The sequence below is a fragment of the Suncus etruscus genome, chromosome 7, assembly GCF_024139225.1.
Source record: "Suncus etruscus isolate mSunEtr1 chromosome 7, mSunEtr1.pri.cur, whole genome shotgun sequence".
Classification (NCBI taxonomy): domain Eukaryota; kingdom Metazoa; phylum Chordata; class Mammalia; order Eulipotyphla; family Soricidae; genus Suncus; species Suncus etruscus.
The window spans coordinates 61,881,913-61,896,787 of record NC_064854.1 but is presented as its reverse complement, the minus strand read 5'-3'; the positions used below and the strand labels follow the sequence as shown (position 1 = coordinate 61,896,787).

At 51.2% G+C, this 14,875-nt stretch overlaps 1 protein-coding gene across 1 annotated transcript; it reads right to left on the bottom strand.

Moving 5' to 3' along the window:
* Positions 1-5,889: 5,889 nt before the first annotated feature.
* On the bottom strand, positions 5,890-10,611 carry LOC126014312 (SLAM family member 5-like). The gene is made up of 6 exons (XM_049777621.1): positions 10,233-10,611; positions 9,674-9,919; positions 9,279-9,410; positions 8,794-8,882; positions 8,003-8,059; positions 5,890-5,966 (listed from the first exon to the last, which is right to left on the bottom strand). The coding sequence occupies exons 1-6, from the start codon at positions 10,609-10,611 to the stop codon at positions 5,910-5,912; spliced, it is 960 nt and encodes a 319-aa protein (XP_049633578.1). The 3' UTR covers positions 5,890-5,909.
* Between the last annotated feature and the right edge of the window lie 4,264 nt (positions 10,612-14,875).

Sequence of the window (14,875 nt, the reverse complement as noted above, 5' to 3'; positions counted from 1 at the left end):
AGCAGAGAGGTCTAGAGCAGCACCTCAGGGCTTCTTTTCAGTGGCCAGGGAGTTCTGATCTGTACCCCAAGGCTGTGGTCATTTTCAGGAAGAATTAAGGACTGTGCTCTAGGGGCCCTGGCACTGTGCCACTCTGGGCCATGGCACTAACCTGAACACAGAACTGAGGCATTGATGGATGAGGACACGTTGCTAATGGGGTTCTCAGCATTGCAGATGAACTCATCACCACGGGAGTCCAAGGGGACCCAGGACACAGTGAGGTTGGCTTCTGTCCCTGCAATGCTCCCTGAAGCCTGCCACCACAACCTCACATTGTTCTCCATGTTCTCTGGTAGGACACAGGCCAACTGCAGTTCACAGGTGCCATTCTCCAAGTGTCTGACTGAGTGGGCCACGTGGAGGTTCCTCAGGTGGTCTGTGCAGGGAAGGTCAGATGCAGAGGTGCTGGCCCATGCCCACCCTACACCCCCACCAGCCTGCCCTGTGCACCTACTGACTGGCCTGGCTCCTACAGCTGCCCTTAGAGGTAGGAGTCCAGCCAGCCTGAATCTTTCATGTCACTGACTCCAGCGAGGGTGAGTGATCAGGTACAGTCCAGACAGTGGAGGCCCTCAAAGCAGCAGACAGAGGGAGTGAAGGCCCCTCTAATAAGTGCAGTGTTCGGGGAGAGGAATGTCCACCCTCTTCTCCAAGCCCACTGGAGTGCTTTCTGAGCATGTAAAAACCCTCAGACATTCTGAAGGTTAGAGGGACACCACAAATGGGAGGTTGTTTGCCTTGCATGTGGCCAACCTGGGTCCACAGCATCCTATAGGGTCCTCAAGCCTGCCAGGAGTGATTCTTGGGCGTTACTGGGTATGGCACAAAAACAAAAACACCTTGGATACTCAGCCCCCCACACCTGAGTGAGCTCAGTGCAGATCTAGGGCTCAGGGCCCAGGCTCAACTCTGTGGATCTATCCTTCCCGCAGAGTGTGTGTGTGTGTGTGTGTGTGTGTGTGTGTGTGTGTGTGTGTGTGTGTGTGTGTGGCTCATGCCTGCAAACACTAAGGAAAAAGTGAAGTATTGATGTATTTAAGAGAATTAGTCAATGTACCTTTAAGGGGTGATGATGCCCATCCTAATAGCAATAGGATTGGGACATGCCCCCTTGAAACAGATAACTACCCTAAGTATAAAAAGTTAAAGTCTGGCAGTTGGGAGAAGCCCAGGTTAATACCTGAGCAGAGCCTGCAAGGGGGGGGGGATGATGTTCTCTCTCTCTCTCTCTCTCTCTCTCTCTCTCTCTCTCTCTGTCTGTCTGTCTGTCTCTCCCCCACCTCCACCCCCGTTGCTTGCTAGCTCTCCCCCTGGTTTGCCCTAGAGCAAATCTCCCTTTATCCCTCCACTCACAGAAGATCCGAAGTCTGTAGGTTACAGGCACTTCAGAGTTGCCGGTATCTATGTTTGCATGATCTATGTTTGCATGATAGAACCCTGAATCAGCAGTCCTCAGGGGCCCAAGTAGCAAGTAGGAGCGAGTAACGGCTAGGCGGCCTCTCCACTTGGAAAATGTAGAGGTGACCTGTGGACTCCTGTCCTCTTTGATGCTGACAACCACAATGGTTGATCCATTGTGGTGCCAGTAGATAGTGGAGTTGATGGCTTCCGGCAAAGTCAGAGGAAGAGTTACAGTCTCCCCTACAGCCCCGTCCACCTCCAGGCTTTTTGCAGGACCTACATTCCCTGTGAGCAGAAAGAAACAGCAGTGTTCTCTACATCCCCAAAGAAAGAAGATCCAGGGCACAGTCAACAGAAACGTGAACAGCTTTCTCCAGCTTTCTCCAGCTTTGGTGGGCACTGGACACCAAGGAGGCCAGCTTAGGTCACCTCCCACTTGGCTGGAAGTGGATCTCCAGCTTCTCCAGCTTCTGAGTCTCACACTTTTGGTGTTTGCATCTCAAGCAAACAGGTTCGCCAGTCTTGTTCCCTTTGGTGGGAACCAGAGTATAAAGAAGGAAGTGGTGCCATCTTTTCTACTGCACAGAATACAGGAAGGGTCAAGCCTGGATCCCTCCTGTCCTGGATTCCAGGTGGGAGAGGGTGTGGGAGGCAGCCTGGCTCTACCCACAGCATCCCCAGGCTGACTGTAAATAGTCCACTTGCTCCCAAATCTGTTCTTTTGGGCTGAACCACCAGCAGGCACCTTGCTTGAGATGCAAACACCAAAAGTTCATGGCTGAAATATTTGTCACTGTTTAGACCTCACATTCAAGAGAGGGGCATAGATTCAGAACCCCCCATAATTCTCTCTGCCCCCCCCTGCCATTCATCCCCACCTGGCCCCAAACTCCTCAGAAGCCCTCTACAGGTCCTGAGTGTTCAGGAGAGTGGCTGACCACTCCTGGCACTTGACTTAGAGATAAGGAATCATTTGACCAGGTATTCCAGAGCCACCATACCTGGGCAGAGGTATGGACAGAGGATGGACAGTCCCTGGCACATCCCCCAGAGAGTTGCTGGTGCCACCCAGCATGGTGTGGCCACCTTTACCTTGTCCCAGCTGGATGACCAGGCAGAGGAGCAGCAGCAGGAGAGACAGTGGGGAATTGGTCATGCTCCTGCCTCGCCCCGGAAGCTTCTCTCTGCTGCCAGCCCACCTGAGGCAGCCTTGCAATACTTCCTCTAACTGCTGGTCTGACCCAAGTGGTACCAGAGCAAACTTCTGGTGGCTTTTTTTTTTTTTTTATGTGAAGGGTGGCCCCTAAGCAGGGCTTAGGAGGTCCAAGGACCCTCACGGTCAATTCTTGGCCAACCAAGATCCAATAATAGGTTTGCACAAGGACCCAAAGATGTATGCAATGTTGTTTGGGCCCTACCATGTAGGGGTTGGGGATCCCCAGATCACCCCATTGGTGGTGGTGGCCCCTAGGGCCACACCCAGCCGTGCACAGACACTTCCTGCCAACCATGAGCCCTGTTGCTGTGTGATCTGCAGACCTTACAGCAACTTCCAAAGAGAATCACTGCCCCAGTCTGTACCCTCCAACTTTGTTCTGTCCTTTATATTCTTTTTTTTGTTTGTTTGTTTTTGTTTTTGGGTCACACCCGGCGGTACTCAGGGGTTACTCCTGGCTATCTGCTCAGAAATAGCTCCTGGCAGGCACCGGGGACCATATGGGACACCGGGATTCGAACCAACCACCTTTGGTCCTGGATCGGCTGCTTGCAAGGCAAACACTGCTGTGCTATCTCTCCGGGCCCTTTTGTTTTGTTTTTGGGTAACACCCTGTAGTATTCAAGGCTCACTCATGGCTCTGCACTCAGAGCTCAGGGGACCCTATGGGATGCCGGAGATCGAACCCGGGTCAGCTATGTGCAAGGCAACTGCATGCCCCACTGTGCTATCACTCCAGCCCACTTATCCTTTCCCTTCTGATGCTGGGCAGACCCCAGGCCCACATTCATGCCAAACATATCCACTGTTGCTGAGCTCACTCCTGAAAAGTCTGTTTCCTTTCAGTATTGTCAGTGATTTTCATTGTTAAAGTATTTTTTTGGTTTTTGGGTCACACCCGGCAGCGCTCAGGGGTTACTCCTCAGCTTTATGCTCAGAAATCGCCCCTGGCAGGTACAGGGGACCATATGGGATGTCGGGATTTGAACCTTCTGCATGAAAAGCAAACACCTTACCTCCATGCTATCTCTCCGGCCCCCACTGTTGAAGTCTTTTTGCCTCTTTCAATAAGTATCTCTTTTTTTTTTTTTTTTGCTTTTTTGTTTTGTTTTGTTGGAGGGGCATACCCAGTGATACTCAGATATTACTTTTGGCTGTTCTGAGCTCAAGAATCATTCCTGGCAGGGGGCTGGAGGACCCAGAATCAAACACTGGCTAGCTGCATGCAAGGCAAGTACCTTACCCAGTGTACTGTCTCTCTGGCCCCATTATATCTTATTTGTTTAATGCAATTGCCCAAGGAATTGTTCTCAGGAATTTCAGTACTATTCATTGAACTTGCTAGGGCAGAGATGGGGGCTTCTGGACCCCCGGGCCCTTCATGTGCCTGGAATCTGGGAATAGGCAGGGGTTGGGTCACAGGGAACAGATTTTTGTGAGAAGCACAGGTCTGAGACACAGGGTCCTTCTGTGGAAGCAGACAGGACAGAACAGGGGAGCCAGTTTGTGGGGGACACCCTGAGAACTAACAAAATGAGAGAGAACAACAGATCCAAGAGCAAAGTCCAGAGGGACTTGGGGGAGTCATAGGGGTCCACTCCATGAGCACGCTCAGCAGTACCCTGATTCGGAATGTGAATAAGCCTCGGCTTTAATGCCAACACGGATGTATCAAATACATAGATTTGGGGATCCTCCTTGAGTGGGGCATAAATTGAAACATGAAGCTCTCAATCAGGCTGAGCTCTCTGGATTGGGGTGATGTGATATTCTGTGGGAACAGATGGGGTCTTGGTAGAAGTGGTTTTAATTGGACAGCAGTGCAGACAAGGGGAGCAGCAGGAACACAAATAGGAGTTACCCCTCTTGGCAGGAAGTTCTGTGCTCTGCTTCAGAACAGTGGGGGCTTGGGGTTGCCTCGGATGTGGAGGTAAGACTTGGCAGTCACTCTACCATCACCTGTGGGGCAGGGGCTCAGCTTGGACTCTGGGACACTTGGGACACTGAGAAGATAGTGGCATCTCCCCACTTCCTACGGTAGAATAATTGCTTCCTCTCACTTGCCCTGAATACTGGAATTAGCTAGTCATCCCTTCTGCAGAATGAGAGTTTGGGCAGGGGTGTTTCCTCTCAGTGGGGCTGTTGTACAGAAAAAAGGTGGGTAGGAGTTGTGATTTTAGTAATAATAACCGACAATAATAGCACAGTTAGACAGCTCTGGCTCTGCACTCAGTAAGTTACACCTGGCACGCTCAGGGGGATCATATGGAATGCTCAGGATTGAACCCGGTCAGTCACGTGCAAGGCAAATGCCCTCCCCACTGTGCTATCACTTTGGCCCCCTGTTCAGACTTTTGGTGGGTTTGCTGATGTGTGCCAGAGGAGTAAAGGCAAATGCACATATGCAAGTGTTTGAGTGTACATGTTCACATGTGTGCCCATACTTGTGTGTGTTTATATGCATGCAAATCTGTACGTGCACACACCCATGTGTATCCATGCTGTGCCTGTGTAAATCTGCTTCACTCTGTACAAGGCAAATCACAAGTTTATTAGTTCATTGGCCCTGAATGATATTTATCTGGGCACTGACTATCCAAGAGGACAGGGAAATACAATCATTACAACTGGGACACATGGAGCTGTGGGGGGCACAGCTGAATAAAGAGGGAAGAGCCAGTTCTCATGGGTCAGCATGAGCTGAACCAGCTCCCAGCTCTGGTGGACTCAGGGTTGGAGGGTCTCAGCTGGAGGCCAGTGGGTAAGGGGTCAGGCTCTTGGCAGGATGCCACTGGCCTGGACCAAGGTGGGATCTGGATTTCCTGCAGGGGTCACAGCCAAGCCACACCCCTGGTCACAACAGGAGGGATTTCAGAGGCTCACTCCACAGGACTTAAAAACTGCTCTTCAAGGGCTGGAGAGATAGGACAGTGGATCAAGTGTTTGCCTTGCACACAGCTGACCAGAATTCAGTCTCTAGCACCCCATAGGGTCCCCAAGAACCACCAAGAGTAATTCCTGAGTGCAAAGCCAGGAGTAATCCCTGAGTATTGCTGGATGTGGCTCAAAAGCAACTAAAAAAAAACTGTTCTTTCTTCAGGATGGCTTTGTGATGCAGGGGTGAGGCTGGGTGTTATGTGCCCGGTTCTGCCTACTTTTCTGGGGCCATCTGCAGAGGGTCCTGCCAGGTTCTGTTGGTGTCCAGAGGCAGTGTACCAGCATGGTCTATCTGTCTGTACTTGTCCTAAGTCTAGTCCACGATGGCGTAGTTGGACATCTTCGAAGGTCTGCTCTCCTGAGAGTTGGTCTGATGAGAGGGACATAAAAGTCATGTTATCAGCAGGCAACTGCTGAGGAACCTCAGAGTCCTGTGGTGGCCTGAACTGGTCTGAGGTTCCCCAGTGCTGGGGACTTGGTTGGGGAGAGAGCAGGGCCAAACCAGTACTGAGTCCCTTCCTCTGCCAGAACCACCCCATGCAGCAGGCAAGTTAGACACAGGAAGTAAGGAGGGAGGGTGTTTGTGTTTGCATAAAGCCGCACTTCGGATTTCAGCCCCAGCAGCTCACAACCATGACTGATTGCCATTGGGTATATGAAATCAGGGGCTCACCCTACTCATATAAAAGGTGGACAGGCTTCTCCTGGAGACTGAAAGCAGGACTAAGAAGGCAGGGGAGTCTCTAGCGGGGCTTGGGAGACGCTAGGCTGTCACCTCAGATACAGGGTGGGCTCTGAGATAAGCTTCATGTGGCAAGGGGTTCTGCGTTGAAGAACTGTCCTTCCTTATCTTGGGGGAACCTCCTTTCCCTGTATTTGCTCCTGTCTTTTCCCAACCTTAGTTCTTGAGCCATGAGCACTCTAGAATTAAACAGGGTCTTTCCCCCACGTCATTCTGATACTAGTTGATTTGTTCATTCAACCACAGAAGCCAGCGAGGTGGGGGTGGGGGGATTTCTCCTTGAAAAGGGAGTGTGGTGAGGGGGCGGCCATTCCCCATTGCAGTCCTGGTTCTCAGGTTCTAACAGGCATCTAGTTTGTCCAGGGACTGGTTCTGATCCATGTCGATCCAGGGCTCCAGAGAACACCCCTAATTCTAGTCTTTTCTGCATTCATCTGCTTCTTTGGCCTCCCTATTCCTCACAGGTCACCCATTCCCCTTTCCCACCCACAGATGTGGTACCCTGTCTCTCTCACACTTGTGATGATAGTCCAACAACTGTTACCTGCCAGGTCCCTGTGTTCTTCACCTTCACTTGTTCCTGCTTCTCCTCTCCCCTTTTCTGATTCAAATGTGACCCCCACCAGAAGCTTCCTGCTCTAACACAGCTACTCCATGGAGCTTGAAGTAACAATGAGCAAGCACATGGCACATAAGAGACAGCCAGTATGGTCAGGTGACAACTTCAGGTCTCGGGGTGGCATGAAACAGCACTAAGCTTTCTTCCCGCAGGACCCCAGCAGAATATGAAGGCACAGGATGTGGGCACCACCAGGCTGTGAAAAGTGGCAGCAGTGTCATGCCTCTCAATTGCTGCACCTTCCTGAGTCCCCGTCTGCCTTGTGGAGGCAGATACGTAGGGTCCAGTGGTTGCTCTAGGCTGGCAGTGGTTCCTGGACTGCACTGAATCCAGTCTGCATTGGATCTAGAGTAGGGGTGACAAACACGCAGCTCTCGAGCCACATGCGGCTCCTGGCCAAAATAAATGCATCTCTTCGCCTCTTCTCATTATTTTGTATACTGTGGCTCTTTGCCAAGTTTGGATTTTGCTCTGCTGCTTCTGAGGAGGGACCTCTGAGGAGAGATCTCCGAGCGCGGAGTCCCGCCCCCAGGCTGCCTCATCCCATCTTCCATCCCTCGGAAACAACTGCATGGGCCAGCGAGCGGGGGACCCATGTGTCACATGTTGTGTCACATCTTGCCATTAGTTCTTGGTGTGGAGGACGCAGCACACCTTCACTATCACTATAGGATTTTGACCCTCACTCAAAATGGCAAAATGCAATATGTGTTTAATATATTATTGTTAAAATTATATGCTTTTGTGTGTTTGTCTGTTTTGGCAGGTCACTGAATGGTGTGGCTCTCTCACTCTCACAGTTTAAAATTTTGGCTCTTTGTGTAGAACTTGTTCTCCACCCCTGATCTAGAGGCTCGGGACATGAGTCAGGAACCCACTGTGGACCACAGTAAGGCTGAAAACATATAAGGTACCAGCGTCTCAGTATTTGGTCATAAGAAGTGAGTGGCCAGATGGTTGTCCTTGGAGGAAGAGAGCCCAGCAGAATTGGGGGACAGAGGGCAGCGGGGTGGGGGTGGGGGTAAGGGATCAGCAGGAACATCACCTTGTCCGAGCGTTGCACTTTGGAGTAAATCGTTAGATCCTCCTTGGAGGGAACCACCTGCAAAACATCCACATGCCACGTGAGGGCGTCTCCCACCCGCACAGGCTGCCATCAGCTCCCAGTTTTACCCAGCTGCAGGCTCCATCTACAGTGCCTCCCACTCAAGACCCTACCCACTCCAACAAGTCACACCCACTCTATACCAACTGTGACTATGACCACGCCCACATCCAAACCACGCCCACGAACATCTAGTGCTACTGCCTGGTCACACCCACATGCAGTCCTACCAGGCCCTCCTATGCCAAGACACTCCAATTTGACAACTAGTGCCACCGCCTGGCCACCCATTCGCAGCCCTTTCAATTCCTGGCAAGTGATATCCACCCAGTCTAAGATCCTCCCACAATCTCAAGCCACTTCCACATGATCACGCCCACTTTTCTCCCCCACTTCCTCTGGGTTCTTCCTTGGGATCAGGAAAACAAGGCAGTAAGAGGAGGGTAGTAAGGGTCAGTGATAATTGAGGTAAGGTATCCCAGGGGCTGTGTGTGTGCAGTCTCAGTTCGAGGCTGAATGAGGGCTGAGAGGGGATGTAGCTGAGAGTGGAGGTGAGGGGAATGGGAAGGAGGTACGGGGAGTGGGGGCCAGTGAGCCTGAGTGAGGGTCCCCATGTGCTGGGCACTCATAAGGAAACATAGGACTCACCCTTCTCCTGGCTCTGAGACTTCCCCACCCAGGGTCTATGAGGACTCTGTCTGTTTATCCAGGGTCTCTGAGAGGCCACTCACCTTAGACAAGGAAATGTCATCATAAATGTGGGACTCAGCCAGCCGGGTTACCCCAGCCTGCGCATATTGTGTTTTCTCTGAGCTTGCATCTAGATATAGGAGAAACAAGACTGGATTCAGAGGTTCGGAGGCACCCTCCTCCTGACCGAGGGTGGGGGGTGTTATCCAGAGCAGTAGAATCTGTGAGGGTTCATGGCAGATCCCTAGACCCATGCCCTGGGAATCCCCATGTGCACTGCTCATCATAAGTCCGTTCACCAAGGTCCAGTTCTAGCCTGGATGGGCACATAGAGGGACAGAGTCCCCTCCTAGGTACAGACCCCAGCGCATTTCAGACCAAAGCGGGGAGTCCTGTCAGGGGAACTGGCCAGTATGGGGGGTGTCTCCTGAGGCCCCCTGGTTGAGGCCTGGGAAGGCAGGACGGTGGAGCTGGCTCCATGCTATGAGCAGGGCTCACATGGATGGGGTTGTCAGTTCCCATTTACCTAGGTGGGGCTGAAGTTGTCGCCGTCTCCTGCAGAATAGCAGCAGCAGGCCCACTGCCAAGAGCAGTAGGATGGGTAGCAGCATGACACTCAGCATCCACTTGTGGTGCAGCTGGGACCCCCGTGCCACATCTGGAGTGGAGATTGAGGGGCTGCCCTGGGGCACTCTATCCCCATGGGGATAGCAGGGCACTGGGGTGTGATGGGATCAGAGAGACAATCCCTTGCTTGGTACCTCTTAGGGTGCCCTGGGGAGCCCCGGGAGAGATGGGCCTGCACAAGCCTTTCTGTCACAGGGCTGAGGGCTAGGCTGTGGGGGATATGGGCGACTGTAGAGACTGTGAACTGTGGGGAGTCTGTGGAGACAGTGGGGAGCTGAAGGGCTCCATGCCCACCTGTGCACAGTGACTTGGCATCCATGGAGGCATTGCTGCTGCTCACAGGGTTCTGTGCGGTGCAGGTGATGGCCCCTTCCCGGCCACCGGGTCCCTGGGAGAGGTGCAGGATGGGGCCCACCCCCAGGGGTGTCCAGGAGAAGGTCACGTTCTCTCCTTCTTCCACTGAGCAGGTCAAGGTGACATTACAGGTGCCATTCCCAGTGGGCTTCACGTGGCTCGTAATGGTGGCCATGCCCAGCTGTTCTGGTAAAGGGAAAGGGCAGTGTGAGGCCACCCTGAGCTCTGCTACCATCCTGAGTGTTCTAGAAGGGACCTAGTGCACAGAACCTTCCTCAGCTGGGAGCCCTTGGCCAGCCTGAGGAAGGGATGAAAGATGGGCTGAGTAGGACAAGTGTCTCAGCAGATGTAAGTGATGGAGCAAGAACAGCCCCAGGGAGAAGCTGAGGATGAGAAATCCTGGAGCTTCCCCACTCACTGCATACATGTAAGCTAAATGCTGACCCGGTGCTAGTTCACCACATACATGTGGACTGAATGCTGGCCCAACCCAACTCACTGTACACATGCAGGCTGAATCGCTGACTCTTCGTAGATTTATCCTTGCTGTTGATGTCAGCTTGGTAGATCCTTGAGTCTTGCTTCCTCAGAAGACTGATGACCAGGTCAAAGTTCTTATCAGAGACATTTATGCGCCCATGGTAACTCTGGTGTGTCACCGACACTTCGGGTACTGCTGTGACCAGGTTTGGCTTTACAAAGGCAACTGACGTTTCTGTGGTATACCAAACAATGTTCTCCACGTTCTGTGAGTCTTGGATATTCAAGGGGAAAGTAACAGATTGACCCAGAATCCCGTTCACAGTGATGATATCCTCACTTCCAGCCGCTGAGGACAGAAAGATATCGGATGTTGAGGAACCTCCATCCATCCCCATCCTGAGGAGCCACTATGGAGGAGGCTGGTTTCTGGGAGTCTTAGGGCATTCTTTTGTTTATTTTTGTTTTGGGGTCACACCTGAAAGTGCTCAGGGGTTACTCAGGCATCAGTGGGGAGAACACAAAAGTTCACTAGGGTTTTGGGAAAATGTTAGTCGCTGAACCACCGAAGAGGAACCATTAGACAGCCCCCAGTCATCACCCAAGGGTCCTGAAGCTGGCCCAAGGGACTGTTGTAATCCCAAGATCAGCCCAGGAAGAGTTGAGTTGGAACTTCCAGAAAGGACAGGACCACTTCTTTCCTTCATCACCTCCACATCTTAGACACTGCAGCACTGGCCTGTCAACCAGAAGCATCTGCATTGCTATGCCGGAGAGGGAAAGTTGGTGGGGAGCAGGGGGTTCTGAGGACTAGAGGAGGCTGGGGATAGGACCCCAGTGCCACAAGGTTACAAGTTAGTTGAGAAAGGGAAGTTTCCAGCTCTGCACAATAGCTTATCTGAGCCAATAGGGAGCATTTTTCTACCACACACGTGCCTGTACATGTGCACATGAAGAGGCACATACTTATGAGCTCTTGTCTACAGAGCCTGAAAGGGCTGCAGAAACAGAGTCAAGGACACAGTAGAGAGAGGCAGGAGGCTCGGGAAGAGGGAAATGGCTCCTTCCTGGCCAGTCACTGATCAGAGAAGGGGCAGTGATTTTGGAACATGGGGGAACTTTCCAACACGTGAATCAGCATCTCAGGGAAACAGGAAGCTATGACTTCCTCTTTCCTCCTGAGGTATCTTATTCTGATCTTGTACAGATTAAAAACAACAGCAGGGGTGAATGTAGACCCCTCAACATGAGGCTGGACGCAAGGGCCCAGACCAGGGCAAAGTATGCCGGTATCTCTGGGAAAGGCAGCTTTCCCATGCAGGCTTCTGAGCTTGCACCTAAAAACAAGGTGAACCCCATTTCTGGGTCTTTAACAAGATAAATCTCTCAGGTTCCGAATGGACCTTTCTAGAACCCACTCATTTCTTGGCTTTTTTTTTTTTTTTAGGCCACATCTACCAGCTCTCAGAGGATAATACTGACTCTGTGATCAGAAATTACTCCTGGCAGGCTCAGGGGACCATATGGGATGCTGGAGATAGAAGCTGGGTTGGACACATTCAAGGCAAACACTTGAGTTGCTGTGCTATTGCTTTGGCCCCATTTTGGCTTTTTGGCTCAGATTAAGTGCAGTACCTCAGACCCAGGCCCACATAAACACTCCTTGCCCCCACTTTCTCCTCCATCATCCCAAACAGAGGTAGCTCAGCCAAGATTTCTGCACAGGAGGTTCTGACTTGTACAAAAACCACCTCAAAGGCAAATCTAGAAACAACACTGTGACTTCCATAAGAGTCCCGAGTTTCAGGGCATGTCCCCAAACTTCCCCAAAGCCAAAAGCATATGGACCAGGCCCTGCTGATGCAGAGCTTGCACAGATTAACCAGGGGCTGAGTGGGAGGCTGATGGGTTTCAAGCTCCTGCTGACCAAGCAGGGTTAGTACAGAGAAAGGAAGTAGGCAGCCACATCTCATCCCAATAACCCCACCTACAGAAAACTTCAGGAAGACCCAATTCTCCATACTTGGGGACTGGAGAGATGTGCAGAAGGACGGTGGTTCGAATCCCAGCATCCCATATGGTCTCCTGAGCCTGCCAGGGGCGATTTCTGAGTGCATAGCCAGGAGTAACTCCTGAACTCTGCCGGGTGTGGCCCAAAAACAAAAAAAACAAACCAACCAACCAATGCTCCATACTTGAAACTTGCACCTCCCTCAGACTGGCCTGCTTGCTTTGGTTATTTGATCAAATGGCCTAGGAGACCAACAAGTTTGCAGACAGATGCATGAGTTAAGTGACATAGGGATTATCCTCTGAAAGGTGGGATAACACCATATTATCCTCGTGTCCTGCCTGCCCTGGCTGGCCCACTGATCTTCAGCAGCAAGGAGGGATTGAGGCTGTTCTTTCAAGCTACAACAGTGAGTGGCTGCAAAGTGCCATGGTGCAGAGAGGCAGTCACACATAGCCAAGGTCTCTAGAAAGACTGAGGCAGGTGAAATCCACCTTCCCAGGACACCCTACTGCACTGAGTTCTGTGTGCTTCCATGAAGACCTGGAATTTACTGATGTGTTAAAATGACTGGGCGGGGGCCGGAAAGATAGCATGGAGGTAAAGCGTTTGCCTTGCATGCAGAAGGTCAGTGGTTTGAATCCCGGCATCCCATATGGTCCCCTGAGCCTGCCAGGAGCGATTTCTGAGCATAGAGCCAGGAGTAACCCCTGAGCGCTGCTGGGTGGGACCAAAAAAAAAAATAAAAATAAAAAAATGACTGGGCGGAAACGCTCAAAACAGATTGAGAAATGCCATGGACACATCAGCATTTACATGAGCCGAGGTGGCTATTGCATCTGATAGGATGCTGTCTGCAAAGAGCAAACTTCCCATGTCTGGATTATTCTGCACTAAGGAAGCTGTTTGCCTTTCCAGAGGCCACCACACCCCACCTTCCTTTGGTCCTGCTCAGTATAAGCAGAAGGATGGAATTTCACATTCAAGTTCCTCGTTCCTGGGTTGATAATTGTTCTGTGAAGTTGAGAAACAGCTCTTTTCCCATTTGCTTTATAGAGTTGGAGGAGCTGGGTATAAGAGTTGGGTTGGGGGTGAGCTAAAAATAAGGGGAGATCCTGGCTGTGAGGGTGTCATGTGCTAAGTACAAACTGAAAAAGCTGTTAACAAGACCACCTGTGGGCTGGTCACTGCTGCCAACACCAGCCTTCTCTGCTTCTCCAAACCACTTCCTTTAAGTGATTCAAAGTTTTACACATACCTCCAGTCTCTTCCCCTGCCTTATTGGACATTTAATATTCTATTGCTAGAACTACAAACATCCTGGAAATAAATGCACTTAGCATGAGAGTCTGAAGGGAGGGGCTGAAAAAGGTGATTTAGGGACCCTTAATCACCAAATTCTGGAATACTGTGCCTTAGGAAATGCCCTATTGGTGGGGTCCTCAATTAATTCTTATATTTGCTCCCTTTTCCAGAAGACATTAGCTACATTAGGCCTAACTAGGTTAGATGAGCAAACAGGCAACTGTCAATGTTTCCCTTTCTTCCTGTGGTTACTGGTTCTAATCAATAAATACTGTAGGTGAAGGACAGTCAGTGCTCTCATTCCTTGAGATGGGAGCACCCTGACTCCATGCTTTTCTCTCTTCTTTTTTTTTTTTTTTTTTGGTTTTTGGGCCACACCCAGCGGTGCTCAGGGGTTACTCCTGGCTGTCTGCTCAGAAATAGCTCCTGGCAGGCACGGGGGTCCATATGGGACACCGGGATTCGAACCAACCACCTTAGGTCCTGGATCAGCTGCTTGCAAGGCAAACACCGCTGTACTATATCTCTGGGCCCGTTTTTCTCTCTTCCGTCTGATTTTCTTTCTTTTTTCTTTTGGAGCCATATCCTGCAGTGCTAAGGGGTTACTTCTGGCTCTGTGCTCAGAAATTACTCTTAGGGGCCAGAGTGATAGCATAGAGGATAGGGCATTTGCCTTGCATACAGTCTACGCCGGTTTGATCCCCAGGATCCCATATGGTTTCCTGAACATCACCAGGAATGAATTTCTGATCACAGAACCAGGAGTAACTCCTGAGCACTCCCAGGTATGATACCCCAGGAAGATAAATCACTCTTTTTTTTTTTGGGAGGGGTTGGTCACACCTGGCAGCATTCAGGGGTTACTCCTGGCTCTACGCTCAGAAATCACTCCTGGCAGGCACAGGGGACCATATGGGATGCCGGGATTCGAACCACTGTCCTTCTGCATGCAAGGCAAATGCTTTACCTCCATGCTATCTCTCCGGCCCTGAGAAATCACTCTTTTTTTTTTTTATTGGGTTTTGGATCACACCCGGCAGCGCTCAGGGGTTACTCCTGGCTCTATGCTCAGAAATCACCCCTGGCAGGCACAGGGGACCATATGGGATGCCGAGATTCGAACCACTGTCCTTCTGCATGAAAGGCAGGCCCCCGAGGAATCACTCTTTTTTTTTTTTTTTTTGGTTTTTGGGCCACACCCAGCGGTGCTCAGGGGTTACTCCTGGCTGTCTGCTCAGAAATAGCTCCTGGCAGGCACGGGGGACCATATGGGACACTGGGATTCGAACCAACCACCTTTGGTCCTGGATCGGCTGCTTGCAAGGCAAACACCTCTATGCTATCTC